General features: G+C 41.3%; 1 protein-coding gene and 1 long non-coding RNA gene across 5 annotated transcripts in view; both read left to right on the top strand.

The window, feature by feature from the left end:
* Nucleotides 1-358: 358 nt before the first annotated feature.
* Nucleotides 359-3,270, top strand: LOC132341830 (uncharacterized). Its single transcript, XR_009490329.1, has 2 exons — nt 359-569; nt 3,066-3,270. It is a non-coding gene; the product is annotated as an uncharacterized LOC132341830 (long non-coding RNA).
* A 13,893-nt stretch (nt 3,271-17,163) lies between these two features.
* ST8SIA5 (ST8 alpha-N-acetyl-neuraminide alpha-2,8-sialyltransferase 5) overlaps nt 17,164-25,373 on the top strand; it is a 70,257-nt gene continuing 62,047 nt past the window's right edge. For 2 of the 4 annotated variants that reach the window (XM_059873152.1, XM_059873150.1), the window contains exon 1: nt 17,164-17,355. In XM_059873152.1, the coding sequence (XP_059729135.1) occupies nt 17,345-17,355 (11 nt within the window). In that variant the 5' untranslated portion in view covers nt 17,164-17,344. The remainder of the gene's footprint in view (nt 17,356-25,373) is intronic. The other 2 variants (XM_059873149.1, XM_059873148.1) reach the window with 1 other exon arrangement.

The raw sequence follows: 25,373 nt of genomic DNA, 5'->3' as shown, positions 1-25,373 counted from the left end.
GATTTCAACAATTTCAGGTTCATTAAATTCACACAAATACTCAGTGGAATCATAAGACTGGATTTGGTCCATCATCTTGTGTTTGTACATTAATTTTACCCGTACAGGCCAATGAAATAATTAAGGTTCTGAAGCTGTGAGAGTGAATCTTTTCTCTCTGCTCTTACAGAGAAGAGGAGGCACACACAGAATATCTGCACGACAAGAAATTTCCTTTCTCAGTGTCGCGGTTTAACACTCAGATGTTTAAATATTTTTGTTGCAGGAGTTCCAAACTCCCTCCAGGGGCTGCCTGTGCGAGCCCAGCTCAGCAGAAGTGCTTGTATGCACCGCTGACATCCTCAGAGTGTCACTGTGGTATCTCAGCATGGATCTGCAGCCTTCCCTCTGCTTCCTTTCCACCCCAGAAGCCTCTCACCATTTCTTCCCCTTCATTTCAAGCTCAACCGCAGCTCTGAAGCAAGAGTTTCCTTCCATACGGTGGGACTATTTATAGGAAAGGTTAAATTGAAACTTGAAAAATGTATTTGTAAAGCTCCGAGCAGGATCTGGAGGACGAGAGCCTTGTGGTGAGCATTGACTGAATTGTTTGTGAACTTTCTCTGGCATTTAGAATAGAGGTGGCTCATTCCTGCCACACAGATGGAACTGGCTGGCTCAGGAGTGGCTGAGATCCATGGAATATAAGAATCAGAGTAAAATCCTAGCTCAGAGACCTTTGTTTCAGTAACTAGGTGAGCTGCAGACAATTTTAGCTGTAAAACAAGTCAGTAAGGGGGAATTCCATCTGAAGAAAGGGAAACAGAGCTCAGAACTGGTGAGAAAGTCAGTCTTGTACCTCTTTGCTGAAAAAAATAGTATCTGAACCAGTCTAGTTCTGATAATTCCTCACCTTAGCAGCTGGACCCCCAGAGGAAACTTCCAATTGACTTTGCTTTTTTGTTTTATAGTTATCATCTGCAACACAGGAAATACCGTTTGTCTTCCTATCCAACTATTCTTCCAGAGGTATCCAGCAAATTTTCATATAATTACTGATAGAAAAGCAGAGGCTTCAGATCAGAACAGAGCAAATTAAATATCCTCTCAGTCAGGAATATCAGAAAGGCCACATTTCTTGTTGTGTAAGTGACAGAAGCAGCAAGGTGAGGTGCAGAAAGCCAACCTTACGGATTTAAAGACCCACAGCTCCCCTTCATCAGTTTGGCCCAGACAGGAGTTTGACATTTGGGGTTTGAGTGACACTGAGAAACCACCTCGAGGATACACATTTTGTCACCAGAGCATGACCTGCTTTGTGAATTCTCCCCTCCCTCCCAGGGGCTCCCACTCCCCATTGTGTGGTCTGAAATAATATCCCCAAAAGAAGGAACATGAACAAGTGAGGAGAGAAGGGGACTGAAGAATGACTCTGAACTGCCATAAATGCATGCAATTATTTTGCTTTAAGGCTGGTACTCTCCAAAACTGGGTTTCAACCATAGCAAAGTTTTTATATCTTCTTCACCATAATATCACTCATTAGTCCAGTTTCACCTCTTCCATACACGGGAGTGGTGACAGTGACATTTTCCACACCATTCTGGTTAAATTCCTCCAGCTCCAGCTGCAATCCCAGCAAAGAATGGTCCATTTTGTTCATCATCAGTATGGGTTTGATGTGTTCTGCAATAGCCTGTCACAGAACAGTCTCTGTCTGTACACAAACCCCTTAATAAAATATAACCACAATTAAAAATGATATTATATATGGGCAAGACGTCTAATCTACTTGATAAGAGTGGTGAGTGGGAAAGTCAGACTGGCACCAAAACCATAATTTTCAGTTACATGTGCTTTTCTAATGGAAGGAGAGTAGAGACAGGCACCTCCACTCTCCAGGATTTTGCTGAAAGTTCGACTTTATTTTCTGCATTTCTACATTATTTCCTTCATTCCTACACACATGTAGGGATTTATTTATTCATGTATTTACTCTACATTCACCCCATAGGTTGGATAGGAAGTGCTACAATCTCCTAAAATAGAGGAAAGGCCATGGGCTAAAAATGCATGTCAGAATTCATATCATTAGAAGTGAAACTATTAGAGAAACAAGCTTCCCCCATCACTTGTGATTTTTTTTTCCCCTTAAGAAGATAAAAGTAAAATACATGGAGTTCTTTCCAGCTGAAGAGCATGTTTACCTGAAACAGTCAGTGACAACAGGGGCACCATCAGCAACAGGAGGATTGCTGTGAATTCAGAGAAGAAATCGACGTTTCCAGGGAAGCCAATTAAGTTAATAAGAAAACTCAAACCATCCCTGAACTGTCTGATGAAGGCCAAGGTGCTATCTGAGAGTTTACAATTCCCAGAAATTGCCCTGTGAGAGAAGAAAATAAAAATAATAAATTAATAATGTTTCATTTTCTGCTGATTTTATAAGTTGCATTGGTTGGGCAGTTAGTGTGCCAAGACTGTTATGGTGCCAATACTTCTTAATATACTTCTTAATATACTTCAATATTTCAAATACTAAAGTTATTAGGATCTAAAATTTTGGTGTAATTAATTTTTATTCTTATTCAAAACAAACACCATAACCTAACAGTCACAGCAAGACATCACTGCGAGACACTTGTAGAGCAATGCTCCAATTCACTTTAAAGTTTATTCACTTTAAAACTTTGCAGTTGCAGATCTCAAATATAGAGAAAATAACAAGGCACAGCCCTCCAGAGTAAGAAATCCACGAAAAATGAAGGATACTACCAAGAAATTCTCCAAAAGCATCTTCCTCCATACTGAGGAGAAGGTGGGAGTGGTCAGTGGGTACCACATAAAAGCTCACCCCCAAAATTGCTGAGATTTCACTCTAAGGACTGTGAGCTTCTGTTCTGCAGTGCAGAGCTTGAGGCACATGTCAAGTGAAAAAAGATCTGGTGAGAGGCAAGGCTTTCAGCAGAGCCCTCTTCTGTCTTCAGGTTTTAAAGAAAAAGACAGGAAGAGAAGATACAATCAGAATTTACGTAGATTCAGTTATGACACATCTTTCTTGCTCTTTTTCTGTGTCTGTGAATCAGATTCTTCAAGCTCTGGCTGAAGAAATCGTGCTATACACACCGAGGAGTCTGACAAGGTTGATTTGTTCTGCTCTACTGTGAAATTCACCCTGAGGAAGAAGGAAAAAAAATAATGAAAAATCAGCTATTGCTTTCTTTCAAAGCATACAAATGATATGAAGTTTTAAAGTTTTACTGTCATTAAATTCACAACCTAAAGAGGAAATGAAGTTGTTCATGATTTTAAGCTTAGCATTACAAATACCCGTTCACATTTTTGGTGTGTTTATGTGAGTACAAAGAGAGGAGGCATTAACTTAAAATACATCCCTGGTTTTGTACCACAAAATGTCAACCACCACAGAAAATGAAGAACCCACTTGCAGAGACAGAACAGCTCATCCCTTCCAAATGTTCCAGGAGGGTTTGGTGCACACAGCTGAGAGCTGCAGCTCTCTCCCTCTCCCTCTCCCTCTCCCTCTCCCTCTCCCTCTCCCTCTCCCTCTCCCTCTCCCTCTCCCTCTCCCTCTCCCTCTCCCTCTCCCTCTCCCTCTCCCTCTCCTCTCCTCGCTGTGCCAAGCCCTGCTCCCACCCCAGCTCCCCATCTCCCAGGATCTGAGCCCTCCCAGGTGAGCCCCTCTTCCCAGCCTCTTCCCTCCTCCTTTTGGGGACAAAACACCAGATCTAGAAACTGGTGGTCCAGTTCAGCCAAAAACCTCTTCAAAAACATTAATGAGCCAAATGCAGAATTTTTAGAGCCCCTTTCACAAATTATACACCTGAAAGAAATAGTTCTTATTTCCATAACTCTTCTCTCTCATGCTAAGAGCATCTCCCCTCTTTCAGCTTGTAAAAATAAGAAAGGAAAGAAGAAATCTTGACCCCCAGAAGTGCTGGTATTTATCTGTTAAGCACATGAGACACTTAGCAAAGGCAGGTGAGATGTTTCTAATCTTGGCCTGTCTCAGTCTGTCACAAACACCTTTAATTGGTTATTCCTACAAATCCCTTTAATGCAGGAAGTGCTTCACAGGGACAGGGAAAAGGACAGAAGTGGGAGGGAAAAATTATAGGGAATAGCAAACAAATAAGCACAGAAATCCCATGTTACAGCAGTGGTTTGTACTTGTTGATCAAGTGAAGAAAAATGCCCCATAAGAAACACCTAAATAGGTTCCTTCTCTGAGCTGGAGTCACAAATGACTGAAAAATCAAATTAAACACGCATTTTTATTGCTACACAAACAAAAGTTTCCAGCACAGCTGGAGTGCTAATGAGCACATCTTCCTCCAAGGATAAGATATTAATTTAAAATTTCAACCAGCCCAGCTCAAAATATAATTAAATGTAAGAGGCAAAACAGAATTATTTTGTGCATAGACAGATACACTGATGAAATAAATTACTGCATGTTCTCTTACTAACTTTGGATCTTTAGTTAAATTTTTTTAATTGTATGTTTTCTCAGAAATTGGTTCTCATTAAAATAGACAAGTTCTGCTTGGAAATCAGAAATATCTAAGCAGCAGCTTGGCCTCTTCGCCCAAAAATGTGCTGCTTCCCCCTAGTCCTTCTCATTTATAGTTTCTTTCCTACTTAAAAGTCTGTAGAAAACAACCAACCAACCCCTCCCTCTTTTGCCACCAAGGGAAACTTAGCACAAACAAGACAATTTTTACTGTATGTTTACACTTTTGTCAGTGATCCACCTCATATGAAGGTACCTCATTTCTGAATTTGACCCACTGGGTTATTCTTCAGCTTAATAAAGAAACAATTATATTCCTTTTCCATAAAGTTCTACAGTGTCCTGGCACCCAAAGTCTCACTCACAGCAACACTTACATACTTCCTCTGAACTTTGAACTATTTATTTCTTCTGTTTCTTTTCCATTTACAGATGGCACCACCACTTTTCTACTTTTATAGTTTTCCCTGTTTTTTAAGTTGTGCTGTGCTAAAATAATATAAAATCAAGACTCTTAGCTAGAATTATGTATAGTTCCAGAAGTATGCTATGTACACTTTTTTCATAATGCAAATAAATACCTAAGTGTTGAAAAATGCACTCTACCTGCTCTTTGTTCTACCTAATTTTACACTTTTATGATGGTACAACCGAAATTTGTGCCAGATAAATGTTTAGCTAGCAAAGATAATTGCATTTTTTCCATTTGCTTTAAGTTTCCACCACATTTATTTGCACAGGCCACACTGTGGTTTTCTTTTGGGATAAGGAACAGAGATGGCCACAGCTGTTTATTTTTATTTCATATTTTAAGCCTTCTGCAAGTGTCCATTTGCACTAATTCTAAATGCAAACATCACGGGCATATTATTTCAACAGGACTGGTTGTTATCCTGTGGCAGGAACTTCAGGATTATGTATCAATAAATGCTGTCCACTTCCAAATATCTTATTTACCACCTTCATTTACACAATTTCCAGAACAGAATATGTGTGCGGCTCTGTAAGAGAAAAGCATGGGCAGCACAGTTTTTCGGTCTTAAATACTATTGAAAACACATATTCAGATTAAAAATTAACAGTGATTTTAATTTTAAGTGATTCTAATTGAAGAGCTGTTACAGAATTTCTGTTCTGCTGTGTCAGTTAGCAACCAAATCAAAGGTATCTTTCCATGAGATGCTTGCTGCAGAGGGATTAAGATCCTTAACCACCAAGCAAGGAATTTTTGAGGAGAAAGCAGTATCTGCAGAAAGGAGAAATATCACCACTTTATTAAAAACAGAGCTTCACTTTTTTTCCAAAACTCCCAAGTTTCATGGCCAGTACAGGCAGAAAATTACCTTCCTTTTAACTTCTATCTGACAATTTTTGGGTAGCTCACATTGCAGTGCTGCCAGTAGTGCCTCCATTGCACTTCTTCTGCAAGGCGTCTCTTCCTCCTAAAGATGTTGAAATTCTTATTGTATTGAACAATTACATGCTTCACCTCAGAAATAAATATCCTGAAAGCCAAAGAAAAATGAGAACCCTTACAAAAGCTGACATGGGTAACTAGAATGTCCATTTCAATAAAAAGTGATATTAATACAAGGAAAGACTGCAAGAATTTGAGAAAAAAAATTTAAAAGGGGAAGAATTTTAATAGCATTAATTCTTAAGAAATGCAAAGGTGTGCAAGCAGCTGTTTATTCCTGGTTCACTAGAATAAAAATAGACTCAAAATGAGTGAAACATATTATGAGAACTGCAGTGATTTAAAAGAATCTTAGAATCAGAGAACCCCAGAATGGTTTGGGTTGAAAGGGACCTCAAAGCTCATCCAGTCCCCCCCCCCCCCGCCATGGGCAGGGACACCTTCCACTGTCCTAGGCTGCTCCAAGCCCCATCCAACTTGGCCTTGGACACTGCCAGGGATCCAGGGGCAGCCACAGCTCCTTTGTTCAGAAAGGACTGACGGCGGGAGAGAGTTTTCCTTTGCTTTTGGTTAGTTTTCAGCTAGCTGAGGCAGAGAAGTTCCCTGGACTGTGTTTTTTTCTTTTTCTTGGAACTTTCTCAAACCTGCTCTGGACAGAAAACCCAGAAGAACACCAGGAGGTCACACTCTGGACAGAAAACCCAGAAGAACACCAGGAGCAGCCTGGGACGCAGCCCTTTCCAGCAAAGGAGGGACTGATAAGAGACTGAATGAGCTGAGCTACACCCCACAAAAAGGGCTTTCTAAATTTGCCACCTCTTCAGAACAGCAAGAGGCTTTGTTGTTTAATACTAATTTTTTTATGCTTGTAAATACTTTTCTTTCTAAATAAACAGTGTTTTTCATTTTTTTTCAAGGAAATCTTTTACCAAATCAGTTGGGGGACAGGCCACTTTCCTCCAAAATTCACCCTAAACTAGGACAAGAGCCTTTCCCGGATATCCACCCTAACCCAATCCTGACACAACTCCATGCTGTGGTGCTCACTGCTCTGCTCCAAGGTCCCCCCCTTGCAGTGGGTTTTCCCTCTGAGGATATTTAGTTTTGATTCCTGGCTTGGAGCAGGTAGTCAGTGCCATAACCCCCCCATTAGTCACCTTTAAAACCGAGTTAATGACTGATCAGTTCCCTGTTGGAATGCAAGGATGACACCAAGTCCCTTTAAAAATAACTTGCTGCCGCGGAAGGCACTTAAGAAAGAAAAGCATTTCCCATTTCTAATACAGACTTTCATTCAAAAACGCCTTTTAGAAATATAAGGTAATTAAATTGTCAAGCACAGAGTGAGTGTGTGAATGGCTTCACTGAAAAGCACCAACTTGAGGGACCAAGCTCAGGGAACATTTTTACAGGAATACTTCCTAAGAACTGAAGGTCAGGAAAGATGAATATAAAATCAGGCACATTATTATATACAAAGTGCTATGGATGGGATAAATGCTATATCAGCCCTACAGAATGAAAGGTCCTTTTTAATAGGACCTGCCAGCCTTGGGCATGGAAAAATGCTGCTGTAGCTTTCCATGCAGCAGCCAAAGGAGAACTTGCAGGCTTGGCTCAACTGGATGAAGCTTAATACATTAAATAAGTTTAAGATAACAAAGTAGCAAGAGTATGCACTCAGAGAGGAAATTCTGGCCTGCAGGGTCAAATATTTTTTTTTTAATTAAACAGCAATTTCAGTGGTCATAAATGCTCAGCCTGGAGTTCAAAATTACGTGTTGCCTGAAGGGCATTGTTCATTTTATTAAAAAGCAGGTATTGGTTGCACCGTGCTCCTCAAAGCAGTGCCATAACAGAGGAAAAGCTGGATCTGAGAGCTCCAAATTTTCTTTGGCCAGACAATTAACAACTTCACACTGAGTAAGTCTGGCGTGTTTGATGCCTTGTCAACACCTGTATTCAAAACAAAATAAGCTAAATAACCAAAGTCCTTTATTTGGCCAAGAAAGAGAAGGGCTTTTGTTCATGTCCTTCACCTGGACAAGAGGAAATGTTCACAAGACACTTCTCTGCCAAGCTTTTCCTGCCCAAAGGCACATTTTTCTTTCAGTTTATCTTTGTGGGGTTATGAAGTAGATATGAAATAGCTTCCTTTAAACAACCTGGTTGTGTCACAGCAGAGGGAAAGTGCTGTTGTTTTGTTCTGAAGAGCAGAGCAGCACTTGTAAGGGCCTTGCTTGTGCAGTCTAAACTTCAGTTCTGTGCACAGTTCTTTGTCAGCATGAAGAGTTCTTTCTGAAGACTTGATGTCTGGTAACAAAACAAGCTTTTCCTTGTGTCTGTGTGCATTTAAGTACACAATTTTTGTACCACTTTGCAGAGCTGGTGCTCAGGCACAGTCCTGTATATATAAATGAAATTTATTTTCCTCTGCTTTTTATTCCTTTCCAATTTATGCCAATCTGTGCAGGAAAACAAAGCTCAGAGAAGTGTTGAAAAGTTTCCAAGTTAACAGGTTCCTGGAAAAAACCACTCAGTGTACACTGGCATGCCATTTTCATGAGCATTTTATTCTTTGTATGACCTCAATTCCATTTAAAAATGACAGCTCTTCCACAAATTTTCTTTCAGCATGTTCTCTACCTACAAAAACCTTCTTACAGGTGCTAACCATTCTTCTTCCCACATTTGGGATTTTTTTCTTTTTTTTTTTTTCTTTTTTTGCTGGAAGCATGGTCTTTTGTGTTTCTAGAGCAATTACTGTCCTTATTCTCTCCTCCACAGCATCGCCTTCAGCCCTGGGTGTGGAGAGTGCTGTACTGAACCCCCTCCCAGCTGTATCTTCAATCAATATAATCATGTAAATTGTTCCTGAAGAATGAAAGAGCTGTGTGCAATTCAGCACACATTTTAAAGGCAGAAGGGAAATTGAAGAGACATTATTTTTGTGCTTGCCTTCTGCCAGACTTGATTTCTTTAATATGCTGGGGTTTGCTTAGCAGGAGAGTCTAAAATGATTCTATGTAAGTGATCAATTGTTCTGTGTTTAGAGCACTGTAAATAAGAGCAGGGCAGCAATTCTGGAGGATTGGAAAATTTTGAAAAGAGAGGTTTGTCAAAGGGTAGCTGAGGCTTCATGAGGAGAAGTTGGTTCAAACTGTACCCAGTATTTTATCACCATTGTACAGAGGGTACAAAGACCCAGAGCCCTTATTCAGTGACATGTATTGGAAAAGTTAAAAAATTGCTTGCTAGTTACCACATGTGTGGCAGGAGATGCCATGATGGAACAGGAGGAGCTATTTCCTGTGTCCAGTGTTTCTCAGAGTTTTAATCCATTTTCACTCGCCCCATTTTGCCCTGGATCCACCCTTTCTCATGCATGTATTCAGATTTTTCCCGTGCATTTCATTTTGGTCAAAATTCTACTTTCAATTCAATTCAGATAGATAGGTTTACCTTGCTTTTTAGTGCATGGAGTACTTGGTTTTCCATGCCTTGTCTATTCAAATAAATTTTGGTAACATTCTGTGGCTTAGAGGCTGGGTGTTTCTGAAATTTATTGGTATGTGGGCTTGTGTGGACAGGCAGGACCCTCTCTGGCTATCACCCAGAGCAGCCAAGCAGAAGACAACTCAATTAGCATTACTCTGTACTTTCCACATCGGTGCTGCCTCAGATCTTGAGAATTCCAAGTACATCTGAAGAGCTCAAGCCTGCCTTCATCTGCTTGTACACAGGTGACTTTGCCCTGAAAAACTCAAATTTGAACCCTCCCTGGACAAAAATGGCACAGCCTTAGCTTAAAACATATTTTATTCTGTAAATCAAATGCATTGACTAAATTATTTTGTCATTTGCAGTGTTTTGTCATTTGTATTATTTAAGTACTGCAGTTAACCAAGATCAATCTGCAGCCCATTTATTTTACTTACCAATTGCATTTCTCTCTACCTACCACTAACAACTCTGAGGGATCCTCTGAAGACAGAAGGTTTATCCACATTTCAGTATATTACCTGTTTGTATTTCTAGTAATGATGCAAGAGAACTAAAAAACTCATAACTTTATTACACTAAAGTCAATTTACAACAAAATATTTTACTGTTGTAAGATACCTGATGGGGGCAACAGCTTCTCTTCAGCTGGTAATTCACATACTCACATACTGGCAGGGAGCAATCCTGCAGGTTTCTCATCAAGGAAGTGCTGTCTCTCAAAATACTCAAATTATTTTCCTCAAAAATACCCAAAATAGCATTATAAATCTTCTGCTTTACAACACCTCCGTGAGAATAAAAGCCTGTGATGGATAAGTTCATGGGAACAAAAAGGTACCTGACCAACACAGTGTTAGAAAATCTGCACAACTGATGCCAGTAAACCTCGTGCAGAGCAGAAAAAGTCTAAAATGTTTGATTTTCAGGAGTGGGAAAAGAAAATTGAGTTAGTTGTAAGTTGAAGGTATAATAATCTTTGAAAAGCAGTGGATAATTTAAACTACGAGCATGTGGGATTTTCCAGGGTAGCACTGAAAATTTCCCTAATCTGTTGCCATAGTCTCTTTTTTTTTTTTTTTTTTTTTTTTTTTTGGTTTTTTTTGGAAATCTGTTACCTCAAGCAGCATGTGTGTTTGAACCTTTGAGCATGGAACTTAATTTAATCTTGATAATCAGGGTAATATAGTTATGGATTAAGTGTGACTTTAACTTTTCTTTCCCAAACAGGCTTTTTTTCTGATAGCACACCAGTCTCAAGCTGCAACAGGGGAAATATCGGTTGGATATTAGGAAGAAGTTTTTCACAGAAAGGGTAATAAAATATTGGAATGGCCTGCCTGGGGAGGTGGTGGAGTCACCACCCCTAGATGTGTTCAAAAAAAGACTGGACATGGTGCTTGGTGCCATGGTTTGGTCAAGGTGTTTAGGGCATGGGTTGGACTTGATGATCTTGAAGGTCTCTTCCAACCCAGTTATTTTGTGAATTCTGTGATTCTGTAAAGGTATTAATCAGAAAGCTGATGAATTAGTTTGCTGCTTTTTCTATCATGAACTTTTTTTAAAAATTATGCATTGGCTACAGTCAAGCAATCTCCTTGGATTTTGCCTTCACTTCAGAATCATCTCTGTCCACCTCACAAAATATGAGGCATTTGACAGAGATATCATCCTTGGAGGCCTTACTTAGGGATGGAGAGAGACAGGTACTTCAGGAAGGAATTTCAGCTTCTTGCTTGCCTGTGATGTGTTGTGACAAGAAATGACAAGAAAGACAAGAAATGCCACATGATATTATTTCTGCACCTTCACTGGCTGCTGTGTGAGAACATCTGATATTAATTCTAACACATAAAAGCAGCACATATGATCTTCAAAAGTGCTGCATTTATTCAGTTCTCCTCAAATCAGTGGGATTGCTCTTGTCATTTTAAGCAGTTTGCCCCCAAATGACTGTTTTTGAAAAGCTGTAAGAAAAAGAGTGCTAAGCGAAGATAATTATGTGTAAACTTGAAATGGATTGTGTGATCATTTGTGCTAGTGAAGCACACTTGCTTGTCTGCCTGGACCAAATGAATGAGTAGGTAACTCATCCAAGCTTATTAAGAGTTTAGGGCAGGCCTCATTAAAAGGCATCTGACTACATTTGGGAAATAAATGGAAGACATTACTGAAAATTTACATAATGTCTTTGCCAAAAGGTTCCTGCTTGTGAATGAAATTAACAATGCTTCCTTATCTTAAAATAATTTATTTTTATAATATATTTTACAATTATGTATGATTATTTTTAATTATAATATTCAATATAGTGAAATGGATGTAGAAGTAGTTCTATGTTATCAAACCTCCAAAAGGGATACATATGAGTGTTCATTCAATTCTGGTTGCAAAAGACAGTGAAAAAGAAGGGAAAGCACAAGGAATAAAGTGTTTTTCTGCTTCAGGAAGGACGCAGGCAGATTTTCCGCAGTGTATTAAATAAGGGCTACCACTCAGCCTTTGGTATATTGGGAACATCTGCCAAATTGCACTGGGAAGGTCACACCTGTTTATCTGGGAGCAGGATGTGCTCTGTGATGGATCGAAAGGAGCGGTGTGGGCCCAGGTGGCCGGGCAGGGAGCCCGTCCTGAGCAAGGCCCATGCAGGGCTCAGCAGGCATCCAGGATACTCCACAAGGAATGGGCAGTCACGGGGGAACCCTTGTCATCAGGGCTGGAAGTATCCAAGGAATTCACCAGTCTTTTTTTTCAGGAAATGAAGAGATTAAGACTGAAAGCTCCCAGCCTGAGCCAGGCCCAGCAGCCATGTTCCCTCAGCTCACGGAAGGCCTGGAGGGGCTGGAGCGTGTCCAGGGTAGGGAAAGGAGCTGGGAAGGGGCTGGAGCACCTGGAGAGGCTGAGGGAGCTGGGAAGGGGCTGAGCCTGGAGAAAAGGAGGCTCAGGGGGGACCTTGTGGCTCTGCACAGCTCCTGACAGGAGGGGACAGCCGGGGGGGTCAGGCTCTGCTCCCAGGGAACAGGGACAGGAGCAGAGGGAGCGGCCTCAGGCTGGGCATGGGGTTGGCTCAGGTTGGGCATCAGGGGGAATTCCTTCATGAAAAGTGTTGTTAAACATTGGAAGGGGCTGCCCAGGGAGGTGTTGGAGTCCCCATCCTGGAGGTGTTCAGGGAAGGCCTGGAGGTGGCACTCAGTGCCCTGGGCTGGTGACAAGGTGGGCATGGGGCACAGCTGGGACCCCATGGTCTTGGAGGTCTTTGCCAACCTGAATGATTCTGAGACTCAGTGATAAAATCACTGTGACCACTTTAAAATCTGTGATGGAGGAGTAGTCACTTGGAAGCCCAGCTGGATCAGGTGCCTGGGGCGATCTCTGGTCACAGCCAGATGTGCCCCTTTGAGGCAGGGGATGTCGCAGGGCTAAGTTTGGGGTGGTCAGAGGAAGAGCAACCTCACTAATGGGAGGTGGAACAACCCTTCACAATTATATTAATCAAGGCTGGTGAAATAAATACAGAGTTTCACCATATTTCTCTCATACTCAGTGGTGGTATGGGGTGGTGAGGCTTAAAATAATCAACTTTATGCAGGTTTTCTTTTTAAATATAGCCCTCTTCTAGCAGAAGTGGTCAACATACCTCTTTCAGAGCTACTGTGAAAGGAGGTGAAAAGCATTACTGCTACAATAAAATCACTGTTAAAATACTTCTGCTAACCAGAATGATGAGAGGGTAGTTATAAGATCTTTTTGTGTGGTTTCTTATTTTTATGTCTTTTAACATAACTACTGCTTCCCTCACCCAGCAGCAGTCATGAGCAGGTTCCTGTAATATTGAATGTGCTCTCGGTAAAAAATGACATTTTAAGACTGACTGTAATTAGGGGTAAAAGCGACTCTTGCTGTGCTGAATGTTTGCTCCTGGTCAGTTCTCTACAAAGCAGTGTTTTCCATTTCATAAGCAGAAGGATGACTTTTGTAAGGTCACACTTCCAGGACACTTTTTAGTGTCTCTGCCATAACTGTGAGGCACCAGATTTCTGCAGAGCAGGCAATTTTGTCAGTGATGCATGAGAAAAAATAGTATCTAAGCCATGCCTTCAAATTTTCATTTAGTCATAATACCAACAAGTCAATGGACCCGTTTTTGTAGTTAGTGGGAGGAGATAGGAAGAGTTTTTTTCATCCTTGGGCTGAGCGTGTTTCATAATTACATGTTCCTTTAAAGCTGGGAAATAACATTAACATTAGGAAAATAAAAAAAGAAAAAGGAACATTTTCTCTCCTAGGCACTGCCATATGTCTTTCCAGGTGGAAATACAACAGGGTGCAGTAAGGCAAGGATTGTGCAGGGCCCCTGTTGTGCTTGGCTGTTGGAAAGCATATGGTGCAATAATGTTCCAGTTCTGACTGTGAATTTTCCTTCTCCTGTCTTCTCTGGCAAATATGATTGTTCTGATGTGTGTTCAGCTTTTCTGTTTGTGGCTAGGAATAGTGTGCTCCTCCGTCTTCAAATCTACCTGTAAGATCAGATCCCATTTCAGAGAAAAACCCAGAAGAAAAAAGGTATGAAAGCTTTTCTCACTAGTTGTTTGAACCACTTTTACAATGTTGAAGAGTTTGCAGAGGCTTGGATTTCACCAGCCTTCGTGGAGACTTCAGGATGCTGGAATTCCAGGAGAAGGAACCTTTCTCCATCTTGAAAGAAAACAATCCTGGTCCTTAGGCAGTTTCCATGACCTTGCAATAACACTGGCCTGCAGATGGCTTGGTCTCTCTGTTTCCTTCCTACCCTTGGAGTTGATTGCTTGGGAAGTATTGCATTTTGGAATTTATTGCTTGTTGTTCAAGTTTCCCAGTACACTCTTCAGGCTGTGATGCTGCTGAAGTTTTAGCACCACCTGAGTGCCTGTCATCCTTCTCCCCTCTGCCTGGCCAGGCATGCCAAGAACTGCACAGCGAGCTTCTGCTTCCCCAGGGCCTTAATTTCTGCGGGATGTGATGAAATGCTTCGGACACGTGTGTAATCAGAGATTATGGCAATAAGCAGAAGCAGTTGTATTTGTTTCTCATACCTCAGTATCAGGTCAGCTCACAGTACAGTTTCTGAGGAAGGCTGCTGCTCGTGGCTTCTGAGGAAAAAGGCATAAATCTTGGGCACATGGCAGTTTTGAAATAAGAAACTCATGCAGGGAAGTCATCTGGAATCATAAGCTGTTTAATGACTGGCTTCTGTTCTGAAGATGTATAGGGTTACATGTCTCAAAAAACTGTTATCTCTAGAACTCCTACTTCTCTCGTAACTGTGGGTATTTCCATTGTGCAGTCCTTTTGAAAAACCCTATTAGGCTATCACCCTCTGTGATTTCTGTCTGCAGAAAATCCCCTGGAGCAAAATGAACTTCTCACAAAGTTCCCTGCATGGAGGGTAGTACTACACTAGGTTTCTGCACTGTGGCACCCAAACATTTAGAAGCCTCAAGATATGTTTGGCAGCAGAGCTGAAAGAAAATTTTGGATGCCTGTTTGGGCAAGGCTGTAACTGCCAGCTTTGCAGTGTGGCTGTAGAATGGCTGTGACAGGCCTAAAATACCGAGTTGTTCATTATATTCCTAAAAACTAACTGTGCCTCCTTCTCGCTTCTTCCTTTACTTCTCTTACCTTATCTCTTCCATGCCTGCTGTACCCAGGGGATGAAAATGCACAGTAATGCAAACTGACTCAAACTCATGAACAAGTAGAGATGCAAAGCAAATACTGCAGATTCTCTTATTGATTGCAATCTGAGTTGTACTTCCAGGCAGTGACTCCTGAGTGTCACCCCTTGTCAGTGGAGCACACGGAGCACCTATCAGATTGTTTATCTGCCCTGCTGCAGTCGTGCCTCTGTATGCTGGTTGAAGAATTTGGGTTTCATCATCATCATCATCATCATCATCATCATCATCATCATCATTGCTGTGTTCTTGACAGAAAGCTTTCTTTTATTTCTCAAATGTTGAGCAGAGCAGAGCTGGCAGCGTCTAGGACAACGTCATTTCTGGCATTAGTAGCAAAGTGGCAGCATCATCTTGCTTTTCCAGTGTGTGCTCGATTAGCACTCTCCATGTGCTGAGTGTTTACTCTATTTTGTGTTTTAATATTTTTGCTCTGCAGTCAGGGTGCTGCTCCCCAACCAGAGCAAAAGAAGGCAGCAAGGTTTTCTGAAGGTGACAGTGGACACTGCTGTGTTGATAACAATATCCCTTGGAAGCAGTAGGACCTCACCTTCTCCCTGCTCAGAAGCGCCAGATCTTTTCAGTAGCCTGTGCATGCATATTTACAGCATTTCTGAAACCAATGCCTTTTGATCTGCTTTGCTTCCTTGGGATAAAACTCTCTGTGAGTTCTCACTCCTGAGAGGCTCAGTTTGAACTTGCCACTTCTTGATCCTCAGGACTGGGTGAAAACATTCTCACTTTCTTTTTACTGCCTTTTCTGTGTGAGGAAACAAAATTTTATTCCTTCTATTCCTGAATATCCCATAGAATCCTGCAAATATATCTGATTTGAGAGTTCTGAAAGCTGGAATATGGTACAGCCATTAATTTCACTGAGTTAGAGTCCAGATTTAGTGGTGGATTTAAACAGAGCAAGTCGTTCAGAGCTTGGAAAAAGCATTCTCCAGCTGCTTTTTAAGTCAAGTAAACTGCTAAATTATTACAGAATTGCAAAGATCTGGTACAGAGCTGCAGAGATCTGGCACAGAATTGTATGAGAAAGGTTGTAGTCCTGCAATGTAACTTCTCTTCCACAATCTTATCTGCATGAATGTCTGTAATCAAGCTCACACATTCATCCAGCTTTAAAACTTCAAACGCGATTTGCGGTGCAAAATGTGATGCAGAGTTGATAAGGCAGGGACATTTCTCCACAAGTCATCAGCAATCTGCTGTGAGTGCTCAGTCTCACTGCAGATCTGCACCCGAGGCTTTTTGCAGGAGCAGAAAACTGCTTTGTGCAGTGTGTTAAACAAACAGCAGTAGGCAGCCCTGGCCTCAATCAGATATTAAGCTAATAACCCAGATTCTGAAAATTTCAACCTGTTTTGTGTTGCCATACACAACTGAGTGGCCCCAAACAGGTCAGTGTTGGAATCAATTTGCTCATGAGGTGGTTTGCAGGATTACCCTGTATATACAGCATTTAACTAAAACTTATGCAGGTAATTTCTTTCGCCAGCACCACACCACCCACTCTCCCTTGTTCCCTTGTTTCTCTTTTTTTTTTTTTTTTTTTTTTTTTTCTTTTTAGCACTCATACATGTAAAAAAATTGCATGGATTTAAAATTTTAAATTTAGAATAATGTTATTTTGAGAGAAATAATCCCCTTTAAAAATGGTCTAAATGTTTCTTATGGATTTAAAAATAAAGTCTGATAGAAGAAATGCTCCTTTGGAAAGTTTTGTTGACCCCAGGGGATTTCAGTCCCACTGGAGTAACTGAAAGATCTGTTTCTAGAAAAGGAAAGGGATTTAGCTCAAGAAAGAGGCTTCCCTCAATACAAACAGCTGTTTCTTGTCACATAAGAGAGAAAAGCTGCAAAAGAAATGGGGCATCAAGCACAGAATGAATAAAACTGCTGCTTCTCTGCAAACATCCCTTGCAAAATCTGGAGCATAGGAGGGTTTTCCAGCTCATGATGCAATAGCCGTGGGCTGGGCTGAAACTTGACATCAGGAGGAAACTGAAATCCAGCATTGGTGGAAGCTGCCTGTGATGCAGAGGCGAAGGCTGGATCTGGCTTGACGATGCGGGAGGAGAGAGGGGGACAGCCCGTCACCCAAAGAGCCAGAGAAGCAGGAGTCCGTGAGTGGCAGTGGAGGAGAAACACAGAGAAAGGGGCAGCCTGGCAAAATAGGAGGGCAGCCACAGCATGTGTGGAAGGTAAATAAGCAGTAAAATAAGGGAAATTTGATGGCAAAGCGCCAAGTTGCTGCTGCTCTCCTAGTCTGGCTGTATTTCTTGCGGAGGGTATATGCTGTTCTCTGCTCGGCACGTTTCTGATCCATTCCCACGAGTTTTACAGGAAACCTGGCTCCACAGCCATCTGCATTAATCTGAAAGCTGGGTTAAAACTGTGAGTCAACTCCAAACACAAAGGAATTAAGTTTTTTCAAATGGTAATTTTTCTCTCTAAAGTAAAATATCTTTGTTATGTCAGGAAGTGGGAGTTCAGAGGCAGGCATGGCACATCTGTAAGATGCACGCGTGCTATGGGAGGGGGAATTGAAAGCTAAAGATCTCTTGCAATTACGTGCAGAACTTCACCGTGGACTTTAGATTGATTCTTTTAGTGCTAGCAAGCTGCTAGCACCTGCAGGTAACGGAGTTGCCAAAAACCTCGGAGTACTTGAATAGTTCTAATAATAGTTTCATATGTTAAAAGAATGGTGTGAAATTGTAGAAGTAGGAAATAAAGAGGGATCATAATGGAGACTGGCTGTGTGATGAAGTGTAAACAAATCAGAAGTCAAATTAAGTCCTATTTAATCTGACTCAGAGCTGATTTCCTCAACATGATTTCTGTGGGGTTATAGGATGTTTTCTCCTGTGCTACCTAAATAGAATTTGAGCACTGTGCAGATGCTGCCAAGTTAATCAAAGAAATGTTCATTTGAGCACGAGCCTGAGTTTTCAGGGATGAGTGCTCAGGGTGTTTGCTGAGGCTGCAGGTCATGCAGGACCCCATCAAACCAAATAGCAGGCAGGTGATCCCGTGTGGGGGGGAGATGGGAGGAAAAGGAACCTCTGTCTTGGCACCTGACCCCACGAATGTGACAATGTGACACTGGCTCTGTCCTTGGAGAAAGAGATTTAAGATATTGTTCTCTGGTTTCAAGTAAATCTTTTATCTAGGACCTATTATCCACTTTCCACCAGTTTGCTGGGGGATTGCAGTGATAAATCTCTCCATCACATGCAGGGGAGGCTGATAGCAGCACTGCACCTCTCTGCCATTACACGCTCTAATTGTACGCTAGGTTTTCAAGGGTGCAGAGACATCATGGAACAGAGAGAAAGACAAAAGCCAAGATTAAAAAAATATCCAGAAAAAACAACCCCAAAACCAAGATGGACCAGGAGCAGATCAGATAAAACACAACAGAGAAAATGCAGCTTGTTTCATGGGCAAAAAGAGAACACTCAGCTATCCCTGCAAGTGTGTCAGAAGCCACAGAGGCTGCAGTAATTGCAATTAATTGCACTCCAGAGGGATGATGCAGCACCCACGTCCTATTACAGCTTTATTTTGAAGAACAAAATGACTCCCCAGCCACCCACTGGCCCTGTGCTCTGTACTGTTTGCCAGGAGGGTTATGCACACAGCTCCCTTCTCAAAAGACTTTTCCTCAGGTACATCAGTTTGAAGGATTTGATGGACTAATTATTTGTATTATTTTAAATAAACAGTAACCAAACAAGTTGATTTTTTGCTCAAAAATTATCCAAATTTCAGACAGAGACCAAAGAGGCTTGCTTTAAAATCAATGTACAGAAGCACCTAAACCTGTTTCTAGAATAATTCTGATATTTCTAGAACATATCAATATGTGTATGAATCATGGTTTTGAAAGACTGCAACTATTTTGGATTAAACTGTTTAAGGAACACAGGGATTTTTGACCACCAGTCTTAGTTCCCTCCAAATCTAAATCTCTGCTTTTGCAGAGTGACTTTATTCTTGGCTGTTATTATGTTTACTTTAATATTAACTTATTTTTAGGAGTTAACTTCTGATTTCAGGCATAAGTATTTTTTAAAGTATTGAAAACCAGCAGTGTTTTCTTGTCAGAAAAAAAATGTAAAATGGGAATCATCAGTATTTGCATTTATATAGCATCTTCCTCGTAGGATGTGAAAGTGCTTTGGAAATAACAAGTTGCCCAAGATGAAAAGGTTGTGAGATAGCTACAGATCTATCACTGACTACAGTGAATGCAATGAAGTACGTGCGCCCAGGAGCCTCAGAACTCCAGGATTTATGTGGAAAAAAACCTTGGAAAAATGGAAAGCAGCCTGTCTCATTAAATAAGTCAACTGTTCATTCTCTGACCCTTGGTGGGACTCTTTGGATGGCACCTGGGGAGCCATGCATGAAGAGATGGACAAGCTTAAGTTGTTGCAAAGTTCCCATATAGCTCAAGTTTAACTGTGTAGAGCTTCTAAAGACCATATTGTTATAGGATTGAATTAGAATAACCTCCTTTTTTTGTTGGGTTTGATGAATTTACGTCTACTTCATTTTCAGAACAGCTTTTACTTGGAAACTATTTTTTAAATTGGTGTGTGGGAGGCTTGATAGGTCACTGAAAATGACAGACTAGAAGTGTAATCAATAGTTCATTTCTGGGAAAGAGTGAGCCAAAGGAGGTGATGCAGGGCAGGTGAATTGCTCTAATAGGATTCAGACTCACAGAACAAGAAAATTACTTTTTTATTGTGTTTGCCCATCATTATCAGTTCTAACTCTTAGTGTTCATTTATTAACTTTCCAATTATTTCCCAAAGAAACAGGATGCAATTGCCTTACAAAACTCTCAAGAATGTGATTCTTGCTATTAGGACATGCTGTAAAATATTTAAATTTATTGATTATAACTCAATGCAGTCCCTCTTAGGAAAATTAGATTTAATTAGTACAAAAAATCCCACCTCACTTATGTTCTCACTGAGTCTTTCTGGGTCTTACCAGCAAGGATGTGGAGCCATCAAGGACCTTCCTGCTCCCTTTTCCAAGAAGAGGAAGAGAGGTACAACTTCTGAAAGGAAATCTCACACTAATGTCTTTGACCTTTAAAGTCTGAAACTTTGCTGTGACAAGTTTAAATGCTAATAATATTTTTGGTGTTCTTATCTAGTTGTGTGGTTTCAGCAAAATGCCACATTTTGAACCTCTAAGACTGGGCAGATGATAATTTCTGGTTTGTGAACTCAGTTATATATATCCCAGCTTGAGATCTGAGAAGGAAATAGCTGTTGGCCTGTTTTTCCTGGCAATGTGTGAACTGTGTGCTCAGTTATCAGTTCTGTTTTGCTGCTGCTCCTGTCAATATCTTGTAAGTGATTTTGCAAGTAAAAATTATGTGTGACCATCTTTGTTGGAGGGAATGTAAGTTCCATGTGATACTGTCAAGCTGTCAATATTTTGTAGCTCCCAAACTATCAAATGCTATCTTTTAAAGAGCTTTCTTATGTTTTCAGTAATAACCATTTTGCACTTAATTCTAAAATTCTATTACTTTAAATATTTTAATTCTGATATAATTTTCCATGTCCTAGTAAAGGATTTTTGTTGAGCAATAGTCTATCCTTGCTTAAGTAATGTAATTTATGACATTTCAAATGTGCAGCATTCTGTTCTAAAAAGAAAAGTATCATGCAGTTTTAGTGGATGTGTATGCTTGTACTTATTGATGTAAAAGTAACCATAAATTAAGAACCTCAAGTTCTTCATAAACTCAAGTTCTTCATAGACTAAGAACCTCAAGTTCAATGGATAACTAAATTTTGGAAATAAGACCAACAGCTGGTGAAATTTACTTAGCATGGGCAGCTTCCTAGACCTGCAGCTGAAACTGATACCCTTTCCAGTATTAGGCAGCTAATGAGAAAAATATCAGTGTCAAAGAGCAGATTCAAAGCAGGGCAGATGCCTGTCCACTTCACACCTCAGTAGATCTGCTTGGCAAGAAGGTTTTATTCTTAACGATGAAACCAAAAAATGCTGCTGTGTTATGTGTTGAAATAATTCACAGCTTCTGGTGGCCTATGATCCTGAATTAATATCACCAAAAAACCCAGGATTGTTGTTATTTGCAAAAAAGATTGAGATTAGCACAATTGACATGACTCCTACTGATTTTCACCTAAGCTTTTGATATCTCTCAAGGCCTGGAACAGAAAGAGGGACATTATAAGTAAGGTAAATGAATATTAACACTTTTCAATATCTGACCAAAAAAAAAAAAAGGGTTTACTTAGCTCTGAAAGGAAATTGCTCATGGTCCTAGACTACACTAGATTTTTTGGGCCACAAATCAAAGTATTTTTAATATTATTTTCTCACTGAAAGATAGATAGATAGATAGATAGATAGATAGATAGATAGATAGATAGACAGACAGACAGACAGACAGGAAAGGAAAGGAAAGAAAATCCATCCTGAGGAAATTTACAAAAGTTTTGTGAAATTTCAAGGCAAATTTATTAGGTGGGAGCATTCATTCAACATTACAAGAGTCTGCTAGGAGGAACTGTGGAATTTCCTTGGAGATACTCAGACCTTCACTGGAAAAGGCTCTGAGCAAACTGCCACCGTTTCAGGGTGAGCCTTCTCTGGATGGCACTGAGTAGGAATAGAGGATCACCAGAAGTTCCTGCCTTCCATAAATTGTCCCTGCCTGTGGGAGAGGTGGATTCAAATGGGATATTGGGAAGGAGTTGCTGGCTGGGAGGGTGGGCAGGCCCTGGCCCAGGGTGCCCAGAGCAGCTGTGGCTGTCCTTGGATCCCTGGGAGTGTCCAAGGCCAGGCTGGATGGGGCTTGGAGCAACCTGGGATAGTGGAAGCTGTCCCTGCACATGGCAGGGGTGGCACTGGATGAGCTTCAAGGTCCCTTCCCATGTAAACTATTCTGAGATCCTGTGATGAGCTCAGAGCTCCAGCTTCTTTACAAAAACTAAGTGACTAAGATAGAATATCCTCCTAACATTTCATCGAAATCATTCATCTTTTAGGTTAAAGCCATTCCTCTTGTCCTGTCACTATCTGTCTTTGTAAAAAATTGCTCTCCATCTCTTTTATCAGCCCCTCCCCTTGAGGCCCTGGCAGGGGCTCTGAGGTGTCCCTGGAGCCTTCTCTTGTGCAGGTGAGCAGCCCCAGCTGTGCCAGGCTGGCTCCAGAGCAGAGGGGCTCCAGCCCTGGCAGCATCTCCGTGCCCTCCTCTGCACTGGCTCCAGCAGCTCCAGGTCCTTGTGCTGTTGGAGCCAGGGCTGGGGCAGCTCTGCAGGTGGGGTCTCACCTGAGCCCAGGGGCACAGGGGCACAATCCCCTCCCTCAATCTGTTGTTATATCTAAACTGATAATTTAAGCAGTTTCTGGAGTGAGTGGAGAGAGATGAGCACACTGAAGGGCTGAATTACCTGACTAGCTGCCTTAAAAAGCAACTTTTACAGAGATGCCTGTTCTCCTCTGCTGTTTATAACATGTATTTTCTGAACAGCTTTTCTACAGATCTATCACTGAGAGAGAGCTAACATTCTATTTGAAGGACTCTGGCTTTTATGCACCACAGTCATGTTCTGTACAGGTCCATGGCTCATTTCAAACTGGACTTTATTTTTTATAAATTTTAGTTCAGAAAAAGCACAGAATATATCTTTAATCAGACATATATGTAATACACAATTATATTGTATATTATAATAATGATGATACAAGGATAGAGCATTAATCAGATTTTTTTTACTTGCCACTTTTAATATAAGGTGCCTTTTCTTTTAAAGTCTTTCTGTATAATGTGACATCCAGAAAACTGTTTTCCTCCTATTTGCAGTAAACAGAGCAGTGACAGGTAAAGCAATCTGGTGCCTGACCTCTGGAAGGTGAACATGGGAAGAGAGGACACCAAGATTGTGAACTTTAGGATCTGAGTAGGTTTTTTTGGTGGGTTTTCTTTTTTATTTTGGTTTGGTTTGGTTTGGGTTAGTTTTGTTTGGAATGCAGTTTTTTTTTTGTAAAATGTATTATTTGGAGCTTAGATATTTGAGTGAATAGAAATTGCATTGCTATTTTCTGTTAAGAACTATCAGAGTAAAACAAAAATAGTAGTTTTCCTTAATCTACATATGGGACATTCCGTTGGTTCACAGAGAAACCATAAAGGTAGGTTTTGAAGAAAACAAATGAAAAAATATAATGAAGCAGATCTGGAGGCAAAATCTCTTATAGAAGCCTCTGAGGGTGAGTAACCCTAAATACTGGATTTTAGGTGGAGGTTCTCATTATTGATTGTGGACCTAAGAATTGAACCTAATAGAATGCAGAGTATTAAATGATAAAAAGTAATTTTAGAGATGTGACGTAATGTTTTCAGCCTACATAATACTTTAATCCTCAGACCTACTATTCTAAAAGTATCAGCTGGTGTTAATCAGGAATGCTCACAGCAGGGATTGAAATGGCCAGTTCACTCCTTTTTTTTCCAATCAAATTCTGCTCTCAGCCACACTGCTGTCCTGTGTTCTTGTGAAGGTAGGATTTGGTACATCATTTGATCTTCTTTTTGACTGCAAGCCAAATGAAAAACTGCATTTGACTCGCTTTCTGTACAAGCTGGTTAGATTTCCCTTTAGATATTCACTAGCCTGTATAAACCCAATCATTTTATAGGTGTTTTAGAATGTGTTTTCAGTGTGTTTTTAAGGGATCTGGACAAAACTGAGTCATTATTCCTAGCCTTGTCCTGTGTTGGAGTCGTTCCACAGGATGGGGGATTTTTCAGTCTGGCTGAAAAATCTGTGTTTGTGCCTCTGACTCCCAGGTACTCTCCTACCCTCTTCCAGCTTTTCCCTCTGAGTTTTCCTTATGCAGGGCAGGAGAGACCATGCTAGGATTCTGACTTAGTCCCTCTTGGGGAAGGGAGGAAGGCAGGCAGTGTGGCACTTGCTGAGTGGCACAGTTTTGACATCATTGTCTTTAAGTTCACGGAAGCTATATCTCTGTGGTGGCTAAAATGATTCACACCCTCCTTCCTGAGTCAGGTGAACTCTTTCCCTGAGGCTGTCAGGAGCTGCCTAAGTGTGAAGATAAGCAGAATCCTTGCCTCTCCCAATAGCTTGGCTCTGCTTTTGCTCATATTAGATGACTCTCCAGATTCTGAGAAAGATCTATTTCCTCTTAATGTGAGGCCAATACTTGGGCAGTTCTCACAGTCAGTGGCTGTGGATTGTTGTGTGAGCCCTTTCCCAGTCAGACAATGAATTATCTGTCTTCTTTTTTCTGGAAGGGAACAAATAAAATAATTTGCCATAGCCAAGGCTGACCATTGCATGACCACACTAAAGGTCCTTCACCCCAAAGATGGACTGAAAGCCTCATAAGCTTGATACCAGTTTTGGATGTTGAAAGTTTGCCCAGCTGGACCTGGTGTGTCTGGTTCTCTGGTTCACAGGATTCTAGAATCCCAGACTGGATAAATTTGGAAGGGACCAGAGGGAGTCAGTCTGGTGCCACATCCCTTCTCCAGCAGGATCATCCCACAACACAGGGCACAGGACTGTGTCCAGAAGGGTCTGGAGTATCCTCTGGGAGGGAGGCCCTCTCTGTTTCAGGGCTTGATCACTGTCCAGGGCAGAAGTTGTGCCTCCTGTGCAGGGGAATTGCTGGGCTCAGTCCCTGCCTGTGGCTCTGGTGCCATTGCTGGTCCCCAGAGAAGATCCTGGGCCCTGCTCTGACCCTCCCTGCCCACAGGGACACCCAGGGACACCCAGGGCTGAGGGTGCCTCTCAACTGAGGCTCCTTTCCAGGCTGAACAACCCCAGCTCCCTCAGCATTTCTTCAAAGGAGATGCTCCAGTCCCTCCATCACCTGTGTCACCCACCCTCGGACCTACTACAGGAGCTCTCTTTGCATGGATAAAGGGAAGGACACCTCTGGCTGCTGCCCATCTTCCTGTGCTAGCATATCTCTTTTTGACCCATATTAAAACCCTCTGCTGCACACTGGCATGCACTGAAATTCCCAGGGGATGCTGTGCAGTTTTCCATGTGCAGGGATGCTGGGTGGACATGCAGGAGCTGCAGTGCAATAGACCTTTGTGACGGGAAAGGTTCATAACCACAGTGTTGTTGTAAAGGTTTTTAGTAATGGAATGCCATGGGTGAATTTTTGGTGCCCTCTATCT

This window comes from Haemorhous mexicanus, chromosome Z (genome assembly GCF_027477595.1).
Source record: "Haemorhous mexicanus isolate bHaeMex1 chromosome Z, bHaeMex1.pri, whole genome shotgun sequence".
Lineage (NCBI taxonomy): Eukaryota > Metazoa > Chordata > Aves > Passeriformes > Fringillidae > Haemorhous > Haemorhous mexicanus.
The sequence above is the reverse complement of the archived record's forward strand: the minus strand, read 5'-3'. Positions and strand labels throughout refer to the sequence as shown.